Source organism: Diceros bicornis, chromosome 19 (assembly GCF_020826845.1).
Source record: "Diceros bicornis minor isolate mBicDic1 chromosome 19, mDicBic1.mat.cur, whole genome shotgun sequence".
Classification (NCBI taxonomy): Eukaryota; Metazoa; Chordata; class Mammalia; order Perissodactyla; family Rhinocerotidae; genus Diceros; species Diceros bicornis.
In genome coordinates, this window is record NC_080758.1 from 850,760 (window position 1) to 868,587 (window position 17,828).

Below are 17,828 nucleotides of genomic sequence, written 5' to 3' on the forward strand. Positions count from 1 at the left end.
CCCTGGGAGGGGTCCTCCTACGGCCCTGCCCAAAGCCAGGAACTAGGCCTGGCGTCACTTCTCCAGTCACAGAGCTGGTGAACAGGGGTCAGGGTAGATAATGGATGCAAGAGTAGTTCAGTATTGAGGGATATACTGAAATTATTCACCAAACTAATAGCTCCAAGGAGAAAAATTATTTGATTTTGTCCACAGCAGCTGAAGAAGCACTAAATCTTATTTAACATCCAGTCTTGATTTTTAAAATCTCATAATAAAATAAGAGTACAACCACATGTCGCTTAATGATGGGGATACGTTCTGAGAAATGTGTCGTTAGGCGATCTCCTCGTTGTGTGAACATCACAGAGTAACTTATACAAACCTAGATGGTAGAGCCCCCGACACACGTGTGCTCTATGGTGCTAATCCTATGGGACCACCATCTCTGTGCAGTCTGTCGCTGACTGAAACGTCGTGATGCGGCACCTGACCGTAAATGGACTTGACTATCCCAGGAAGAATGTTTCTGTCCCAGCTCCCAGGCCAGCACCATGCTCAGTGGATTTCCACTAAGTGGAGATGAGGGGGTCTGCTGTCACTGCTGTTCTGTGACAGAACTCTGCAGTATTCACCAACGCCATTACCCAAGAAAAATAATGAGAGTAATAAAAATCGAAAAGGAGAAAATGAAGGAATGTTTTGCAGGTGATGTAAATGTAAGCCAGGAAATTCTGCAAACCATCTGAAAATAAAAAATTATTGCAAATGAGATAGTTGAGTAAGAAAGGAGAGCACAAATTAACACGCAGAGAACCGAGGTTCGGGCAAGAGGACGGCGGAGCCGGAAGCGCCAGGAATTGATCTCCACCTGGCCAGCAGCCACGGGCAGGCTGTCCGCAGTCACCGCTGGGAACTCGAGTCTGTGGAAAGCTTGGGATCAAGAGCGTGTTTAAATCAGGGAGGGGCTGGCGGTCGGTCACGGTACAGCGAGGCCTGGGCCGTGGTCTCACCTTAAGCAAGACAAATTCAGAGGAATCGGCATTTGAATGTGTAAAAGGTTCTAGAAGGAACATCGAGGAAGTGCACTCTGCACTCTGACTAAGAAAGACCTTCTGAGATGGGCTGCGAGAGTCAGAACCCACAGCAGACAGACCGACAAGGTCAGTCAGATAAAGGTCATCTTAAAAAATTTACACCGACACGCACACCACAAACAAGGTCACGCAAGACAACGAAACCATATAGACCTCGTCAGGACTCAGCCCCAGGTGGGCGGCTGGTTAGTCTCCATAACATACAGAGCACTCCGGAACGGACGAGAAACAGGGCCCCAGTGGAGAAGGGGCCAAAGGACCAAGTCCAAAAGAAAAGCCCGCAACTGTCAAAGGGCGTCAAGCTGCTTGTAAGAGAGACGCAAATTCAAACATCGTGGCCACGCATTTTCACCTATCACTGCGATTCTCGATTCTTGGGCTGGGGGATGGGGAGCGGGCCCCTCTCCAGGGAGGGGGAGGGCACCTGCTCCTGGCTGGAGAGCACCCCCCACTGCCCGCCTGGGGCTGGGTCACGTGCAGTTCACTCCTGTGCCCTCGTGAACCTGCTGGGGGCTCCTCTCCTGGGAGGTGGGACCCAGGGCCCCCACCCCCAGGACTCCCCACGACTTACCCTGGGCCCTGGGAAGCCCTGCTCTCCTGGGGCTCCGTTCCTCCCGGGGAGGCCCTGCAGGGGTGCAAGCAGGGCTGAGCCCCAGCACTGCCCCCCCGAGGCCGCTGCACCTTGGGGCCCACAGCACTGCCCTGGACGCCAGCCTCGCCTTTAGGGGAAGGGGCTTCCGGGACAAGGGCATCCTGGACCGCCCTTCCCTGCCACAGCTGCTGGTCAGGCGCCGACTCAGGTTCAGGTGGGTCTGAGCTCAAACCCTGGCCCCTCCCTGTGAGGTCTGTGGACCACCTAGCATGAAGTGAGCACGCCTTGACTGACCTCCTCACCCAGTGCCCTGGAGCCTCGGGCTGGCAGAGGGGCTGGACCTGCCGCATGCGGGGCCCAGGGCCTGGAGAGCTGCTTCCCTGGGGGCCTGGGTGGAAAGGCCCCCCTCCCCAGGGATGCTGCACAGCCTAGAGCGCCCAGGACAGAGACCGCTTATGTGGCTGTGACTCACGGCCAGGCCATGTCACACTGGCCTGCCACCACCAGCACAGTGCTACAGACTGGCTGGGCCTCGGTCCCCACCCCTACAGGGGAATTTGGGATATGCTGCATCCCACACCAGAGAGGGGTCAGCTTGGCAGAGGGAGGCCAGTGGGAAAGAAAGGGCTTGCCAGGAGTGGTCTCATGGGCCGGGGATAGACGAGGCAGTGAGGAGACTCATGAAGTGGGTCCCATCTGTGCTGCAGGCCTGGGGCCGGCTGCTGGGGCCAGGATCCCATCTAGGGGGCGTGGGCGGGGGGCACCCTTGTCTGCTATGGCAGTGAGATATTGCTGGGAGCCCCTGGTCACCCCCAGGGGAGGGGCTGTTGGACTCACCGGAGGTCCTTGTGGCCCCGGGGGCCCAGGGGTCTGTGACGAACAGGTGCAGGCAGAAGGGAAGGCCGGGCAGGTCTCTCCATCCTTCTGGAAGAAAGAAGACCCTGCTCATTACATGGACCCTCTTCCGGGCTCTCGTCTGACCCCAGAGCTCAGGGCAGCCACGGACACCTGGTCCAGGGCATCTCCAAACCCACGCCTGGGAGGCTGGGCTGAGGGGCAGGACCTGGTCCTGGGTGCCCATCCCCGAGGCTGCCCAGCGCAAGCCCCGGGCAGGACTCTCTCTCTCCCTCCCTCACGGGCCCCCAGCAAGCCCAGAGTGGGTACACGGGGAGTCAGCGATGACCCCTGCTCACACCTGCACCCACAGAAAGGGGAAAGGGCCCTCGAGTACAGCAGCAGCCACCCCTGCGGCTGAGGGCTTCCCAGCCCTCTCCAGCCTGCCCTGCCCCCAGGACCTCCAGGACCCTCCCATCCAGCCACCCTGGGCTCCGGCTCTGGCCCTAGAGGCCACCTCCTCCAGGGAACCTGCCCTAATCTCTCCCAGCACCACATGACCTGGACGGCTCATCTACCCCAGGCTCCACAGCCCTGGAGGGCACTGCCCACCTACCGAGGCAGGGAGCTCACAGCACCTGTCCTCCTCTGCCCAGGAGTCACTGCACAGGATCTGCAGCACCTGGAGCTGGAACTACGAGGCAGGCAGGGAGCAGGGTCAGCCTGAGGCAGCTCGGGGCGGAGATCCACTGGCCCCTGCCTGGCCTGACCCGGCAGGATGAGGCCCAGGCTCACCGCTGCTGAGCTGCTCCGGAGGCCCTGGGCCTTGGCCAGCCTCCCCAGAGTGACAAAGCCAGCGGTAGGCGGGCTGCCGGCCTCCCCGATGGGCCTCTCGGCCACCTTCTGGCAGTCCACATAAAGCCGGACCTTGGAGCGGCCCACGGCCACGTGCACCTGTGAGACACCATGGAGGAGCCCCTGCAGCCCCAGCCAGCGTGGGCACCTGTTCCTGCCCACAAGGCCAGGGCCAGACTGGGAGGTGGTAAGTGCCCATCACCTGGGGCCTGGGGTCAGGATCCAAGCTACACTCCAACTCTCATGGGACTCCCCATCACTGGGCCTCAGTTTCCCCTCTGCAAAATGGACCAAATGAGACCCACCACAGGCCCCTCCCAGGAATCTGTGGGACCCAGAAAGAAGAGCTGGGATGCTCTTCAGCCCAAATGGAGACAGGGATGTCGGGGCAGAGGGGACCACAGGGCAGAGACCCCAGATGGGCCAGTATGACCCTCTAGGAAAGTTCTAGCACCCTGGGGGACCATGGCCACTGGGGCAGCCCACGGCTGGGAGGTGGGCACGTCCTGCAGAGCCCTGTGGAGGGGTCTGTTCCAGACCCTGGGGGGCTGGGGAGGGTCACAGGCAGGGGGAGGCGGCTGTGATCCTTCCAGGACAGTCCAGGACCTTGTGGAAGCTCCCAAAGAATATCCTCCTCACTTCGGGCAGATCGAAGGTGACCTCTTGCAAGGTTGCCCTGAGGTCGTGGCTAAAGTAGGTCAGCGACTTTCTGCCGGCTGCGGAGGTGGGGAGAGGAGCACGTGAGTCCTCTCGGAGTGAAACACGGGGAGGACCCCCCACGCCCACCCAGAGTGGAACGGGGGCAGCCCCCACGGAGGCAAGCAGAGCCCCCTGTGCCCCAAACCCCCGAGGCCCGGGCTGCAGAAAGTGGCCCCCGTGGACGCCTGCCTCCTGCTGAGGGTGGGCACCGGCGCCCTCTGCCTGGGGCAGCCTCGTCCTGGCCCGGAGGCGGATTTGCTCAGGACCCACAGCCTGTGGGGCTTCAAGGGGCGACCTGGGCCCACTCCCCTCCCTCTCGCCTGACCGTCCAGCAGGACCCCCAGGACGGGCTGGAAGTCCTCGGCCGTCATCTGCCACAGTGCGAAGACCTCGCGGGGCGTCTCCGGGAGCAGGCGCAGGAGGAAGACGAGCGTGTGCTCTGGAGGGAGGGCAGCTGGGTGGATGTCACTGTGGGGGCAGAGGTGGGGGCGACCGCAGGCCTGAGAGGAGGCCAGGGGACAGCAGAGCAGGGGTCCACAGTGCTAGGCTGGGGCCTCTCCTGCCTCGGTTCCCCCATGAGTGACATGGGGTATGTGAGGGACAGACCTCCCCCATGGGGCTGTCGGGGAGTCAGCAAGAGGTGCTCCCAGGCACGGCACACACTCTGTCGCCTGAGGCTGGCCGGGACCGAAGACCATCTCACCACAGCCAGCGTCCACCACGGTCCCTGGCAGGGCTTGCCAAGACCCCATTTCTCAAGGTCTCTGTGTGGTGGAGAGGGTGCAGGTCAAGAAGGCCCACAGGAGGGTCTCTGCGCCTGCCTCCTGGGGGTCAGGAGCCCACAAGCCCAGAGGCAGCTCTGCTGTCAGAGGCCTCAGACCAGGCGGGCAGTGGGGGCTCTTTGCTGGGGCCAGTGGCTACCCAGGGGACTGAAGGGTGGGGGTGGCAGGGAACAGGGCCTTGGGTCACCCAGGAAAACTGTTCCTAATGGTGTACCCTTCCTATTTGCCTTCATTTGCTCTCAAGATGACCAAGAGCCCACATGACCCAGCCAGCCACATTTCTGTTGGAATTGGCCTGGGGCCTTGGCACGTGCTGCTCCTTCTTCCTGGGTGCCCTTTCTCTCCCCCATTCTCTCCCTAGTGGCTCTACTCATCTGCTACCTCCTCAGGGAGTCTTCCTGACCCCATTACAGGGAAGGATCCCTTCTACTCTTAGCGGCCCTGGAGTTCCATTCATGGCAGCTATCATGGTGGGGGGGCCACACCTGCGCTGGGGGCCACACCTGTGCTGAGGGGCCACACCTGTGCTGGGGCCACACCTGTGCTGGAAGTCACACCTTTGCTGGGGCCACACCTGTTCTGGGAGTCACATCTGTGCTGGGGCCACACCTGTGCTGGGGCCACACCTGTGCTGCAGAGCCACACCTGCATGACCACCTGCCCTACATCTTGGGCTGTGAGCTCCAGAAGGGCATACAGGAAAACATGAAGCACCCGTCACACTGTGAGTGCCCCGAGAGAAGTCCATCATTAGCAGAAAAGGGACAGTTATGGGAGAGCCACCGCAGCACTTTATCGCTGGGGCCGCCTTGCCCGTGCAGCGTTTGCTGCGAGAGTCGGAGCTGGGGGACCAGGAGCAGAGACTAGACTAAAGCTTGGACAGCAGGAGAGGCCACCGAGGAAGAGACAGGTGCCAGCTCCCTGCACAAAAAGTGCAAATTGCACCCCACCCTAAAAATAAATGAAAACAGGGACAGATGGCAGGGGGATGTTCACAGCAAAGATTGGGCGTGAGGCAGAAGATGATGAAGGGAGCCGCGGGCAGGCATTTAGTTCAGCCACGAAATGCAACGTGTGACGCGGCCAGCACAAAGACCTGCCGTGGCCACGCCTGCCACACTGGTGCTGTCTGGGGAGAAACAGGCCTGAATCTTAGCAGCGTTCACTGGGTGGGTTTTGTAAAATTATATATCTTGTAGTTTTTAAATTTCTATTACAGAGCTTGTAACATACATTTGTAGTTTAAAACATCTTAACTTAAAAAAATTGTGCTGTGTATATTGAAGTCGATCTATAATTAAAGATATCTCCGTAACAGGAGGGTGGTCACTGGACAGGGGATCAGCGCGAGCCTTCGTCATGGGCAGTCTCAGGGCAGCCGCTTCTGACAAGCTAGGGTGTCCGCAGACTCGCCTCATCAAATCAAATCACCCACAGGAAGCAAGAGTTCTCAAGGGGACAAGTTTGGCGGCTCCTGTGTAGATGTCCGCAGGTGGATCAATCCTCGGGCCACACGGGGAAAAGGACCCACACGTAGCCTCCTTCCACTGGCGTGAGATTTACTGAGGTAAACCTCAGCCTTCTGGAGCCCACACGCCAAGGTGAGTGCTGTTTGCTGACGCAGCCTCCAGGGGCCCGGTTGGCTCTGGGGGGCAGAGCCACTGGGGCCTGGGCACTTGCACCTCCTGCGACCTCCCCTGGAGAGTCAGGTGGGGACGTGGTGGGTGCCCCCACTGCGGCTGCCACCCCTCAGGTCATAGCCCATCCCCGCCCTCCCACCTGGCCCGGCGTGTCAGTTGAGCGTCCTTGAAGAGTGTGAAGGTCCTGGTCGGGCCAAACGCCGAGGGCTCCATGGCCACGCCGCGGACAGAGGCGTACTCCTTCTCCACCAGGCCAAAGGCCACCATCAGGTCAAAGCCTGGGAGGGACATGGGGACGACCGGCGGACAGTCAGAGACAGGAGGGAAGGAGGGAGGGGCAGGAGGCGAGAGAGGATAACCAGGGGTCAGGGTGACACAGACAGCAGGAGGGGAGAGAGGGAGCCCAAGACCAGAGCTATGGGCAGAAGTGGGGAGACGGGGACGCAGACGGGGATGGATGAACATGAAGATGTCCAGAGGGGAACACAGGGCCCTCAGGCAGGTGGGAGATGGGAGCTCAGGGCCTGGGTGGTGGGCGGGGGTCCGCCCAGGCGCCCAGAGCCCCCCCTGGCACCACCGCCCCAGCTGCCCCTCTCCTCACCTCCATCCTGACTGGGGAGAAGGACACACAGGCAGCACTGCCCACCCCTTATATGCTCAAACCCTCAGCCTCCCCACCACCCTGCGTCTCACCCACCCAGCGAGCCCAGCGGCGGTCCACCACCCACCCACCAGGCCAGCCCAAAGCGCCTGTGACTTCCCTGACGTTGACGGTACAAAGTGAACGTAGATCTCGTTCACTGGTGCTCAGGGCGGCCACAGGGCAGGAGCAGGCAGCTTGCCTGTTCCCACCACTGCCCAGAGCAGGCCCTGCCCTGCAGTGGGGTCTGAGCAGCTGCAGCCCCATAGCTCACCAGAGACCCCAAGGGAGACTCAGCCCTCAACGTGGCCACCATCCCTGCACCCTGTCCCCACTGCTCCACTCGGGGCAGACCACGGCCGGCGCCCACACGTCAGCCCTCTCTGGGGAGGGTCTCAGGCCCACAAAGCACTAAAGACACTGTGTGACCCCTCGGGCCTGCTCTGCCACATCCTAGCCCTGACCTTGGACAAACGACCTTGGACAAGCCTCAGTGACCTCGACTGTGAGTGGAAATAAAGGCACCAGCCAGCCTCGCGGAGACGACCCTGGAAAGGTTTGCGCCCTGCTGGAAAGCCCTCTAGGCTCTGGGCCACCCTTCCCCACGAGGACCCAGAGCAGCAGCAGTGGGTGTGGGGCTGGACCTACCTCGGAGGGAGCCGTCTGGGTGGAGGGCCGGGCAGGCTGCTGAGAGGCAACAGGGGCAGGGTCAGTGGTCTCCACGCCTCAGGGACGGGAAAGGACAGGAGGTCCTGCTACCTCAGGGGTCTCACTTCCACCCCCTCGGGGAAGATGGTGCCGGCTGGGGGGCTCCCACTGGGGGCCTCACCCCTAGAGGGTACCAGCCACCCTGACGTGCCCCAGACGGCAGGGCCAGGGAGATGTCTTGGTGTGCAGACATGCCGACCGGGGGCATGTGCCGCCCTGGGGCCTGGCTGTGCAGGCCTGCTCCACTGCCAAGCGCAGAGTAGGTGCTCGGAAGCGTGCCCCGGCGAGTGAAGGCAGGAACCGGGACCCACAGGGCGAGAAGCAGTTCTCTCCTCGAATGTGAAGGGTGCTGAGCCTCGGCAGCTGCCCACTGGGTAGTGAGGCCCCCGTCCCTAGAGGTGTTCGAGCCAAAACTAGATCTCACGGAGGGGACACAGAGGGAAGCTGGGGTGGTCAGTCTGACCAGCCTCTGAGGGCCTTCTGCTCCAAGCATCTGCGATGGTCCAAGAGAATCAGCATAAACCACAAAACAAAAGCCACAAGTTCCTCCCAGCTGGGTCCTGGCCTGCGAGTGGCAGGACCCAGAGACGACAGATGCCGTCTCTGCGTGCTGGGAGCATCGAGGTGGGGCCAGCCCAGGGCCCCTGGGCTCCAGCTGCAGCCACCCAAGGACATTGCCCGCCCTGTGATCTGCACGCGGCTTGCCCGCTCCTGCAGGCTGGACGTCTGCCCTGCACCTCCTGGACACAGACACAGGAGGAGCACAGGCCTGTTCCCCAGCCTTGGGCATCTGCAGGTGAGGTCACGGCTGGAACCCCGCTGCATCAGCCTGCAGAGTTCGGTTGGATGGGGGTGCTGTTAACCCCGGGGTTAGCGAGTGACGTTCTCGACGTGGAAGGTTTCACATGAAAACCCTGAGTTCCCTCTGCTAAGCTCTGCAGTGCTGGGCCGCGTGTGGGAGTGACAGGGAAAACAGTCCTGGTGAGGAGCCCCTCCAAGCAGGTTCTGGACTTCTCGGGCTGGCCAGAGTCAGGGCCCGGCTGAGGTCTGGGGCCTGGCTGGGGTTTGGGGTCTGGGGCCTGGCTGGGTCTGAGGGTCTGTGGCCTGGCTGGCTCTGGGGTCTGGGGTCTGGCCGGGTCTGAGGGTCAGGGGCCTGGCTGGCTCTGGGGTCTGGGGCCTGGCTGGGTCTGAGGGTCTGGGGCCTGGCTGGGTCTGGGGACCTGGCAGGAGTCTGAGGGTCTGGGGCCTGGCTGGGTCTGGCATCTGGGGTCTGGCTGAGTCTGGGGATCTGGCAGGGGTCTGAGGGTCTGGGATCTGGCTGGGTCTGAGAGTCTGGGGTCTGGCTGAGTCTGAGGGTCAGGGTCCTGGCTGGGTCTGAGGGTCTGGGGCCTGGCTGGGTCTGAGGGTCTGAGGCCTGGCTGGCTCTGGGGTCTGGGGTCTGGCTAGGTCTGAGGGTCTGGGGTCTGGCTGGGTCTGAGGGTCAGAGCCCTGGCTAGGGGTAGGATTCTGGCTGAGATCTCGTAGCCTGGCTGGGGTCTGGGGGTTTGGCTGGGGTCTGGGGGCCTGGCTGGAGTGGGGGAGTCTGGCTGAGATCTGAGGGCCTGACTGGGTCTGAGGGTTTGGGGCCTGGCTGGGTCTGAGGGTCTAGGGTCCTGGCTGGGTCTGGCTTCCGAGGTCTGGCTGAGTCTGGGGACCTGGCATGGGTCTGGGGATCTTGGGCCTGGCAGGGGTCTGGGGTCTTGGGTTTGGCTGGGTCTGAGGGTCTGGGCTCTGGCTGGGTCTGAGGGTCTGGGGCCTGGCTGGGTCTGAGGATCAGGGGCCTGGCTGGGTCTGGGGTCTGGGGTCTGGGGTCTGGGGTCTGGGGTCTGAGGTCTGGCTGGGTCTGAAGGTCTGGGGCCTGGCTGGGTCTGAGGATCTGGGGCCTGGCTGGGTCTGAGGATCTGGGGCCTGGCTGGATCTGAGGGTCTGGGGTCTGGCTAGGGTGTAGGATTCTGACTGGGATCTGGGGCCTGGCTGGGTCTGAGGGTCTGGGGTCTGGCTAGGGTGTAGGATTCTGACTGGGGTCTGGTAGCCTGGCTGGGGTCTGGGGCCTGGCTTGAGTCTGGAGCCTTGGGGCCCAGGTGGGGCCTGGGGGCCTGGATAGAGTCTGGGGGCCTGGCTGGGATGTGGGAGTCTGGCTGAGGTCTGGGGGCCTGACTGGGTCTGAAGGTCTGGGGCCTGGCTGGGTCTGGTGTCTGGGGTCTGGCCGGGGTCTGGGTCTTGGCGCCCACTCACCCGTCCTGCCCGTGGCTGACACTGCCATACTCTCCCCTGCTCCATAGACTGCAGAGACCAGAACCCTGTACTTGGTGGCTGCTAGCAGATCTGGGAGTATCACGTGGCTCCTGGGTCCTGGAACGAAGATCTGGGGGGGACAGGTTCCCCTGAGATGCCCCTCCCAAGCGTCTTTGCTCGTCTAGGCATTTTCACTCCCTTCTGTCTGCGTGTCCTGCCCCGGAAGGGCTGCCACTCTCAACAGACAGGGTGGCTGTGTCTGCCCCATTGCCCCAGGACCCAGGGACCCACGAGGGGCGTCAGCTTCCCAGCTCCACCAAGACCCACCGATTTCTCGGGTCCCGAGCCTGAGGCCAGCGTGTAGGTGAGCCGGTAGTGGAGGACGTGGTCGCTCGGGGGTGTCCAGCTGACCCGCAGGCTGTTGGGTGACTCAGAGGCCAGGGTCAGGTTGGAGGGCGGGCTCCGGCTGACTGTGAGGAGAGCACAGGGGGTGGGGGGCCCACTGAGCTCTGTACCACACCCACCGCCCCCACTGCCCCCGCCACGCCTGCTGCCTGGTGGCCTCAGCACAGACAGGGCCACCAGGTCAGCTCTGGGACCGTCTTGAGCACTGTGTCACACGTGGTGACTTAGACCCTCAGCCACCCCAGGAACACCTGCCTGGAGGGCTCAGGGAGGCCCTGGGGACCAAGCAGGCAGGCTGGAGGGTCAGGGACTTGGGGAACTGCCTGTCAGCAGTTCTGGGAGTTTGGGGTCCTGGGCCATGGAACTGGGGGGTCTGGGGTCCCACTGGGCTGTTCCTGCCCAGCACGCAGCTGAGGGGCAGAGCAGGGGTCACCTACGGGGGGTATAGTGGAGGGACACGGGGTCGCTGTGGGCCCCGTCCCTGTAGTAGGCCAGGATGGTGATTTCGTACTCCGAGTGCCTCCCCAGGCCGGGCAGGATGGCCGTGCCCAGGTTCCCTGGGACAGAGATCTGCAGAGAGGAAGGACTAGGTGTCCACCCTGTGGAGTGGTGTCCTCACAGGCCACGGGCAGGAAGCTGTCCCTGAGATGCACCACTGGGGTCTGAGCGTCCCCTGGAGCTGGGGTGTGGCAAACGGGTCCTCTCTCCCCACCCCACACCTCATGGGCCTTCCCGTCTCCCAGGGGCATCCACTTGATCTGGTAGACGAGCACACCGGATGCCACTGGCGCTGCCCACTCCAGCCGAACCTTGTCCCCAGAGAGCTCTGTCACCGACAGCTGGCTCGGGCTGGGGACTTTCCCTGGAGGATGGAAGAGGGAGACAGAGGCTGGGTAGCAGGGCCCAGAGCAGGACAACTGCCTGGAGAGGAGGCCCCCCACCCCCCTGAGGCTCAGAGGATGCTCCCTCATCCCCGGCTCAGGTGCCCGTAGGAGGCTTTACTGGCACAGGGCCACACTTGGAGAGAAGGCTCTTGGGGGCAGAGGGGACCCCCAGGCCCCACACAGCAGCTGTGCACACTTCCCCCTTTCCCAGGACTGGGCTGCAGGCTGGGCACAGGCCCTGCTTCCTGGAGGTGCCCCAGCCCCCCGTCTCTGCTCAGCCCCTGGGACCCTGTGTCCTGCTGAGGGCCCTGCACACCACCATCACACCTGTCCACCCATCTCCACCTGGCTCAGCACTGCACAGAGCAGATGCCTAAGCATATGTGTTGATTTGAACTGTCTGTGGGGGCAGAAGGATGCAGCCCGGCCCTGGGATCCCCACCCCAACCTCTGCCCACGTACGTGTGGTCAGGCGGCCGGTCAGCGTAGAGGAGCTGCCCCCAGGGTAGAGGCAGGTGACTCGGACAGTGTACGTGGTGGAGGAGGAGAGGGGGCCCAGGGTGGCCGACGTGGCATTCCCGGGAGCCTCTGTCTGCAAGGCGGGGGAGGGGGGGAGGTGGGACACCGGCAGGGCCTGGAGCCGAATCCCCAGGCCAGGGAGGGGGTAGCCCCTGCCAGGATGGAGACCTAGGCCTGGGACCGGCTAGCCAGGACTGCCCCATGGCCACCCCAGAGTGGGGAAACTGGCATGGACGGGGGACGGGTTGTGGGACCTGCCACACTGGGGCCTTGGGGCCTCGTTCACCTGCCCCCGCAAGACAGCCTCTCACCACACCACGTGCCCCCGCACACCTCACGCTGTCTTCTACGTGGATCTGTCTGATGTCTGCTCCATGTCTGTCTCCTCCCCGCCCCCACCAGCCTGGGGCCCCCAAGGGCCGGGACACGGCTCTGAGCTTTCTGTGCCCCAGGCCGAGGCTGGTGCCTGGGAGACGCAGCCAACACCCGGTGACAGCAAATGCAGGGGTGCACCGGGGGCGGGGGGCTGGGGGGCACTGAGGGCGCTGGGCCCCCCGTGGACACTTCATGCCCCCTGGATGCCAGGTGCCCCAGTGGCCCCGCAGGACACTGGGCCCCAGACAGGGCCTGCCCTCACCTGCCCTGAGTGTCTGCCCTCGCTGGAGACGTAGCTGACCCTGAAGAGGCGCACAGGCCTCGGAGTGCCCTCCCAGGACACGCGGGCCGAGTCGTGGCTCACATCTGAGAAGCCCAGTCTGGTGGGGGCCAGGGCGGCTGCGGAGCACACCAATGCCTCAGGGACCTGCTGCCACCCCCTCCCCACGTGTATGGGGGAAGGGTGGGTGTTGGTCAGGGCTGGTGGGGCCACCAGGTAGGATCTGGGATCCTCTACCCCGTGGAAGGCTCAGGGGACCGGAGTGGGGCCTCTGCACTCACGGGTCCTGGCGTGCACACCCCTGGCCTCACTGGCCTCTGCCCCTCGCAGGCTCTGCACCCAGATGTCATAGTCCCTGCCCGGCTCCAGGCCGTCCAGCAGCACCTCTGGCCGCCCCACCCGCACCTGCAGGGGCACGGCACACACGGTGACCCCTGCCGGCTGCGCCCCCTTCTCACCCCCGCTTTCACAGGCTGAGGCCACACACCTCTCTCCCCTCCTCCTCGCCCTTGGGGGAGGCAGGTGAGCATCGCACCAGGTACTGGGTGGCCGCGGCTGAGGGCTGCCAGGCCAGGTGGATGGTTCTGGGTGTCACTGCAGCCAGGGCCAGTGCCTGGGGTGGAGGTAGAGGCACTGGGGGGGGGCACTTTCGGAACTGGGCACAGGCAGGAATCCCACCCAGGATCTTGGAAGTGTGCCGTGCGTGTGTCTCCATGAGACCCAGAGGCGGAGGAACAGCCCTGGGGCAGGAGGCCCGCAGACAGTTCTGCGTCCCTGTCCCCAGACTCCACCCTGGGCCAAGTCTTCGGCTCACAGCTCTGGGGAAACACGGCCACCCCGTGGGTTTCTGTTTAAGGCCACTTACCATCAGGTGGGAGGGCTGTGGCCTCTGGGGGTTAAAAGGGCTCCATGAAGAAGCCAGACAGGAAAGGCCACGTACTGTGCGGTCCCATTTGTACGAAAGGTCCAGAAATGGCAAATCCCAGAGACAGAAAGCAGATTCGGGGTGACGGGCGCACCACTGTGAATGCACTAGCAACCACTGAACTGCACACTTCAAGTGGGGAGTTGTAGGGTACAGCTCAGTGAAGCTGTTGAAGGGGCTCATGGCATCCCTGGGGGCCTGCAGGCCAGGCAGGGCAGGAGCTCCATAAACCCACCTGAGCAGTGACAGGAACGGGCCCTAGTTGTGACTATGGTGATGACACAATGATGCTGCTTGTGTTCAGAAAAGGACACTGAGGGTCAGAAAGGCCCAGTGACTCGGCCTTGGTCACACAGCAAGTTGGGGAAGGTGCCCCACCCAGGTTAAGACCCAGGACTGCCCACTGCCCCACCCTTGCTGGTGCCAGGCTCCAAAGGGATGCTGTGGGTAGGGGTAAGCCGCCCCCACCAGAAGCCTGGGCCCACCTCCATCCTGCCCACCTGTGGTCACCAGGCCCCGCAGGCCCTCGCCGACCCCGGTCTCGTAGATGGGGAACACAGACACCAGGTACTCCGTGCTGGAAGTCAGGTTGTGCAGCTCCAGGGACGCGGTGGGCCCCTCCAGCTCCACCTGGAAGAGGAGTGGCAGTGGCGGGCAGGGTGGGCGCAGGGGGCACCGGGAAACAGCTCGAGGGAGGGCTGGGGTCGGGGCTCGCTTCCTGCTCGGCGGCGTCCCTGGCTTCGGGAGCAGAGCAGCTCCTGGCCACCCACCCGTCACCAGAAGCGTCACCCCGCCCCTGGCAGTCGGAGGACATTCAGGACTCTGGCTTTGTGGCGGCTGCAGGCTTGGGAGGGCGCCCCACTCCGCTCCCCCCACTCCGCTTCCCCCCACTCCGCTCCCCACCCCCCCCGCGCCCCCCCCGCGCCCCCCCACTCCGCTCCCCCCATTCTGCTCCCCACCCCACCTGTGCCCCACTCTCTCCACGTCAACTCGGTCACCCGTGGGCCCTGAGGTTGCAGGGGCAGGCAGGGGCCAGCTCTCACCTCCCTGGGGGCACCACCCCTGGAAGGCCGCCACACGATCAGATACTTGAGGGGTGTCTTCGAGGTTGGAGTCCAGGACAGGTGGACGCTGGACGAGGTCACCTGGGTCAGGACCAGGCTGGTAGGAGCTGAGAGGGGGTCCAGGGCCACAGCGTCAGCTACCTGCGTCACTGTGGGCGGGGAGGGGGATGGTCAACAGCCCCAGTGGGCGACTGGCATTAGCAGCTCCATCTGCTCCCCCTGGTGGCCACTTCCAGGAGGGACAGTGTTCCCCAGGTGGGACTGCAGACCCCGTCAGGGCCATGAGAACTGGGGTGGAAGTGGGCTCAGTGCACTCCTTACCGGAGCCACAGGCCCTGTCCCTCTGCCCAAAGTGGCCGGCGTGGGTGACCGTGCCCTGGCGTCACCACCCACCTGCTCACCTGGCCCCCGACGCGGGCTCCTGGCCTGGACCTTCTGGCAGATGAGGCGGCTGAGCAGGCCAGCCAGCGTGCCGAGCTGGGGGAAGTCCTGCACGTTGTGGACGGTGACATCCAGCGGCTGGGATGCCAGGAGCCGCAGCTCTGCCTCGTCAGCATTCTTCACGCCTGCCCACAGGGTGCAGAGGGTAAGGACGTGCCCACTCATCTTACAGCTGGGACTGCTGGGCCCCCAGCCTGAGCCACCCAGCGGGTGGGGGGGCCTTCCCAAGCCACGTACCCAAGACCCCATGGGCCCCAGAGAGGGGTCACCTGGTGGGTGCCCATGAGAGATGGCCTGGGGGCTGGTGCAAAGGTGGGGCGAGGCCCTAGATGGCCCCTTGCAGGCAGTACTGTGCCTGCCGCGGTCTCGCAGCATCTGGGGCGAGGAGAGAGGCCAGTGTGCCTTCCTTGGGGTCCTGAGCACGCCCTGCTGATCTAACCGAACACCCAGGGAGCTGGGGTGGAGTATGCAGGAGAGGATTTGGGGGAGCAAGAAGGGTCTCTGCTCCCAGAATCTGCCTCCAAATCTGGAGTTTCCTTCTCAAAGGACAGAGTTAGTAATTGGCCAGTTAAGCAAGTCGAGCGAGGCCCTGACGGGAGCTGGGCTATGGTGCAGCGAGCAGGGCACCATGCAGAGGGCAAGCTGGGCTGGGAGGTGTCCACAGACGAAGCTGCAAACTGGCCGATTCGCCAGGACAGGGGGCAGGCACACCCGCGGCGCTCAGCTCCTCGCTTATGCACATCGTCATCCAGCTCCTTGGAGCCAAGACTTGTCCTCCCCGTTTCAAAGAGGCGGGGCTGAGTCTCAGAGAGGCCACGAGACCTCCAGCCCAGGGTGAAGCCGGGGTGCCAACTCCCACTGCAGCCAGGGGCCGAGCCAGCTGTGAGAACTCCAGTGAGAGCCCGGGGGCTGCTCACCCACAGCAAAGACGTCCACACCCAGGTCCTTGAGGACGTGGCCAGCAGTGCGGGCGTCGTCCTGGGACTTGCCGTCCGTCACTAGGATCACCACCTTCGCTGCCTCTGGACGGGGACCCGCTGCAGGCTTCAGGTTCTGCCCCAGCACATGGGTCAGGGCCAGGCCTTAGGTGCAGTGAGAAAGAAGCACATGCAGCCCCACACCCCTCCTGGAGTCCTCCCTGCCCAAGACCGCTCCACCAGCCTCTGGCCCCAGCGCTCTGCCCGCCGTGTCAGTCCTGGCCCCATCCAGCGGGAGGTGCCTGCAGAGCAGGGACACCACCTCTCCTTCCCTCAACGGCACCTCGAGACCCGAGGGCCAGTGCCCCACACCCTGCCCCTCGACCAGCTGGCATCAGCACTGGGAGCATCGAGGCCCCAGGATGCGGGAACAGGGAGGGGTCTGCCCGTGGGGGGCACCCCAAGGGGGCTGCTTCCACCAAGGCCACGCCCAAGCCCACTGGTGGGCCCCTCCCTGAAGCTTCTATCAGTCTCAGCAAGACTGCCCGACAGAAACTCACGTTTTTCCAGACTAACAGGGCTGACGTGCCCTTTACAGGGACATGAGTGGCACTCAGGGTCCACACAACCCTTGGGCCTGATTCATTATACATTCAGCTCTGGGAGCGGGTAAGAGGAGGCTGACCCGCAGGATGGAGCGAGGGGCAACAGGACAGACCTGAGCAGACCCCCGAGGGTGGGGGCACGGGGCCCAGGCAGACCTGTGAACGTGTTTCCCCCTTTGTAGCAGAGACCGCGGACGGCTGCCAGCACCTCCTCCTTGGTGCCAAAGGCGTTCAGGTCCCACTCGGTCTGGGGCTCTCCACTGTACTGAGTCAGGCCTGGAGGGGAGGGGCCACGCATGGCCGGCTGCAGTGCCGAGGGGGCAAGACGCACGTCCCCAGTGCCTGCTCTGCATGCAGCCTTACCCGGGGTCACCAGAGAGGGTGCACGCTGGCAAAGCCCCACTTCCCACCCAGAGGAGTCACAGAACTGCCCCAAAGGGCAGGCCGTTCCTCCAGCCCAGGGCCCACCCCCCGTCCTGGCCAGTGGGGCAGTCGGCCCGTGGGCTGCAGAGAGCTCTCCTCTGGTTTCCCCAGGAGGCTGCCGAGTCTCCCTCCATGGCCAGCTTCCTGGGACGGGTCTGGCCTGGGCTGGGGCTGGGTACCCACCTACTTGGACTTTATCCGGACCGATTTCAAAGGGCTCGATGACGCTGGCCACGAAGTCTTTGACCTCCTGGAAGTGCCCGTGGCCGATACTCCAGGACCCATCCACCAGGAAGATCATGTCCACGGGTGTGAGGGGTGTACAGCGGAACTGGGGGCCGGCTGGGCAGGCGAGGAGGAGGTGAGGTGCCAGGTGAGGCCCAAGGCCACTACAGGACCCCGAGCTGCTCTGAGCCGGGCTCCAGCCCCCAGATTCTCCTGCCCTGGGGCTGGTGGAGGGTGAGGGGCCACGGGGCTCTGGCCCCCAGTGAGGCAGTTAGATCTCACCACTTAGAAAACCCCACATGAACCTGGGTCCAAGCCCCACAAAACGGTCAATGAGACACCAGGTGTTCCAGCGGCCTTGGCAGGGCTGGTCACTATGCGTGGTGTCCATGCAGGGGGCTGCTATGTGGGTCCGCCTTCCCTGCCCGGTGGACACCCAAGCAGAGGGCAGTGGCTGGGGTGGGTGAGGGGTCAGCACCGCGGACAGCTACAGGCAGGGCTGGGAGCCGCCCATTCGCCCAGCTCTGGGCTGAGGCTCCACTGTCTGGGGTGGGAGGTCCTGAGGATCCAGGGTCTCTTTGAAGACAAAACCACACCCCCGGGTCTAGGGCTCCCTGAGAGTTTTACACAGACAGCACCTCCAGGTGGAGCCCCAGAACCAGGGC

General features: G+C 63.7%; 1 protein-coding gene across 1 annotated transcript in view; it reads right to left on the reverse strand.

The window, feature by feature from the left end:
* COL20A1 (collagen type XX alpha 1 chain) overlaps positions 1 to 17,828 on the reverse strand; it is a 34,116-nt gene that overhangs the window by 4,873 nt on the left and 11,415 nt on the right. The window contains exons 7-28 of the mRNA XM_058563401.1: positions 17,122 to 17,280; positions 16,672 to 16,791; positions 15,911 to 16,075; positions 14,954 to 15,118; positions 14,532 to 14,689; positions 13,989 to 14,118; positions 13,051 to 13,196; positions 12,845 to 12,968; positions 12,546 to 12,682; positions 11,852 to 11,981; positions 11,225 to 11,367; positions 10,942 to 11,075; positions 10,428 to 10,575; positions 10,101 to 10,230; positions 7,767 to 7,802; positions 6,618 to 6,756; positions 4,382 to 4,524; positions 3,964 to 4,073; positions 3,298 to 3,456; positions 3,119 to 3,196; positions 2,506 to 2,592; positions 1,648 to 1,701 (exon numbers count right to left, since the gene is read on the reverse strand). Coding sequence (XP_058419384.1) covers positions 1,648 to 1,701; positions 2,506 to 2,592; positions 3,119 to 3,196; positions 3,298 to 3,456; positions 3,964 to 4,073; positions 4,382 to 4,524; positions 6,618 to 6,756; positions 7,767 to 7,802; positions 10,101 to 10,230; positions 10,428 to 10,575; positions 10,942 to 11,075; positions 11,225 to 11,367; positions 11,852 to 11,981; positions 12,546 to 12,682; positions 12,845 to 12,968; positions 13,051 to 13,196; positions 13,989 to 14,118; positions 14,532 to 14,689; positions 14,954 to 15,118; positions 15,911 to 16,075; positions 16,672 to 16,791; positions 17,122 to 17,280 — 2,795 coding nt within the window. The remainder of the gene's footprint in view (positions 1 to 1,647; positions 1,702 to 2,505; positions 2,593 to 3,118; positions 3,197 to 3,297; positions 3,457 to 3,963; positions 4,074 to 4,381; positions 4,525 to 6,617; positions 6,757 to 7,766; positions 7,803 to 10,100; positions 10,231 to 10,427; positions 10,576 to 10,941; positions 11,076 to 11,224; positions 11,368 to 11,851; positions 11,982 to 12,545; positions 12,683 to 12,844; positions 12,969 to 13,050; positions 13,197 to 13,988; positions 14,119 to 14,531; positions 14,690 to 14,953; positions 15,119 to 15,910; positions 16,076 to 16,671; positions 16,792 to 17,121; positions 17,281 to 17,828) is intronic.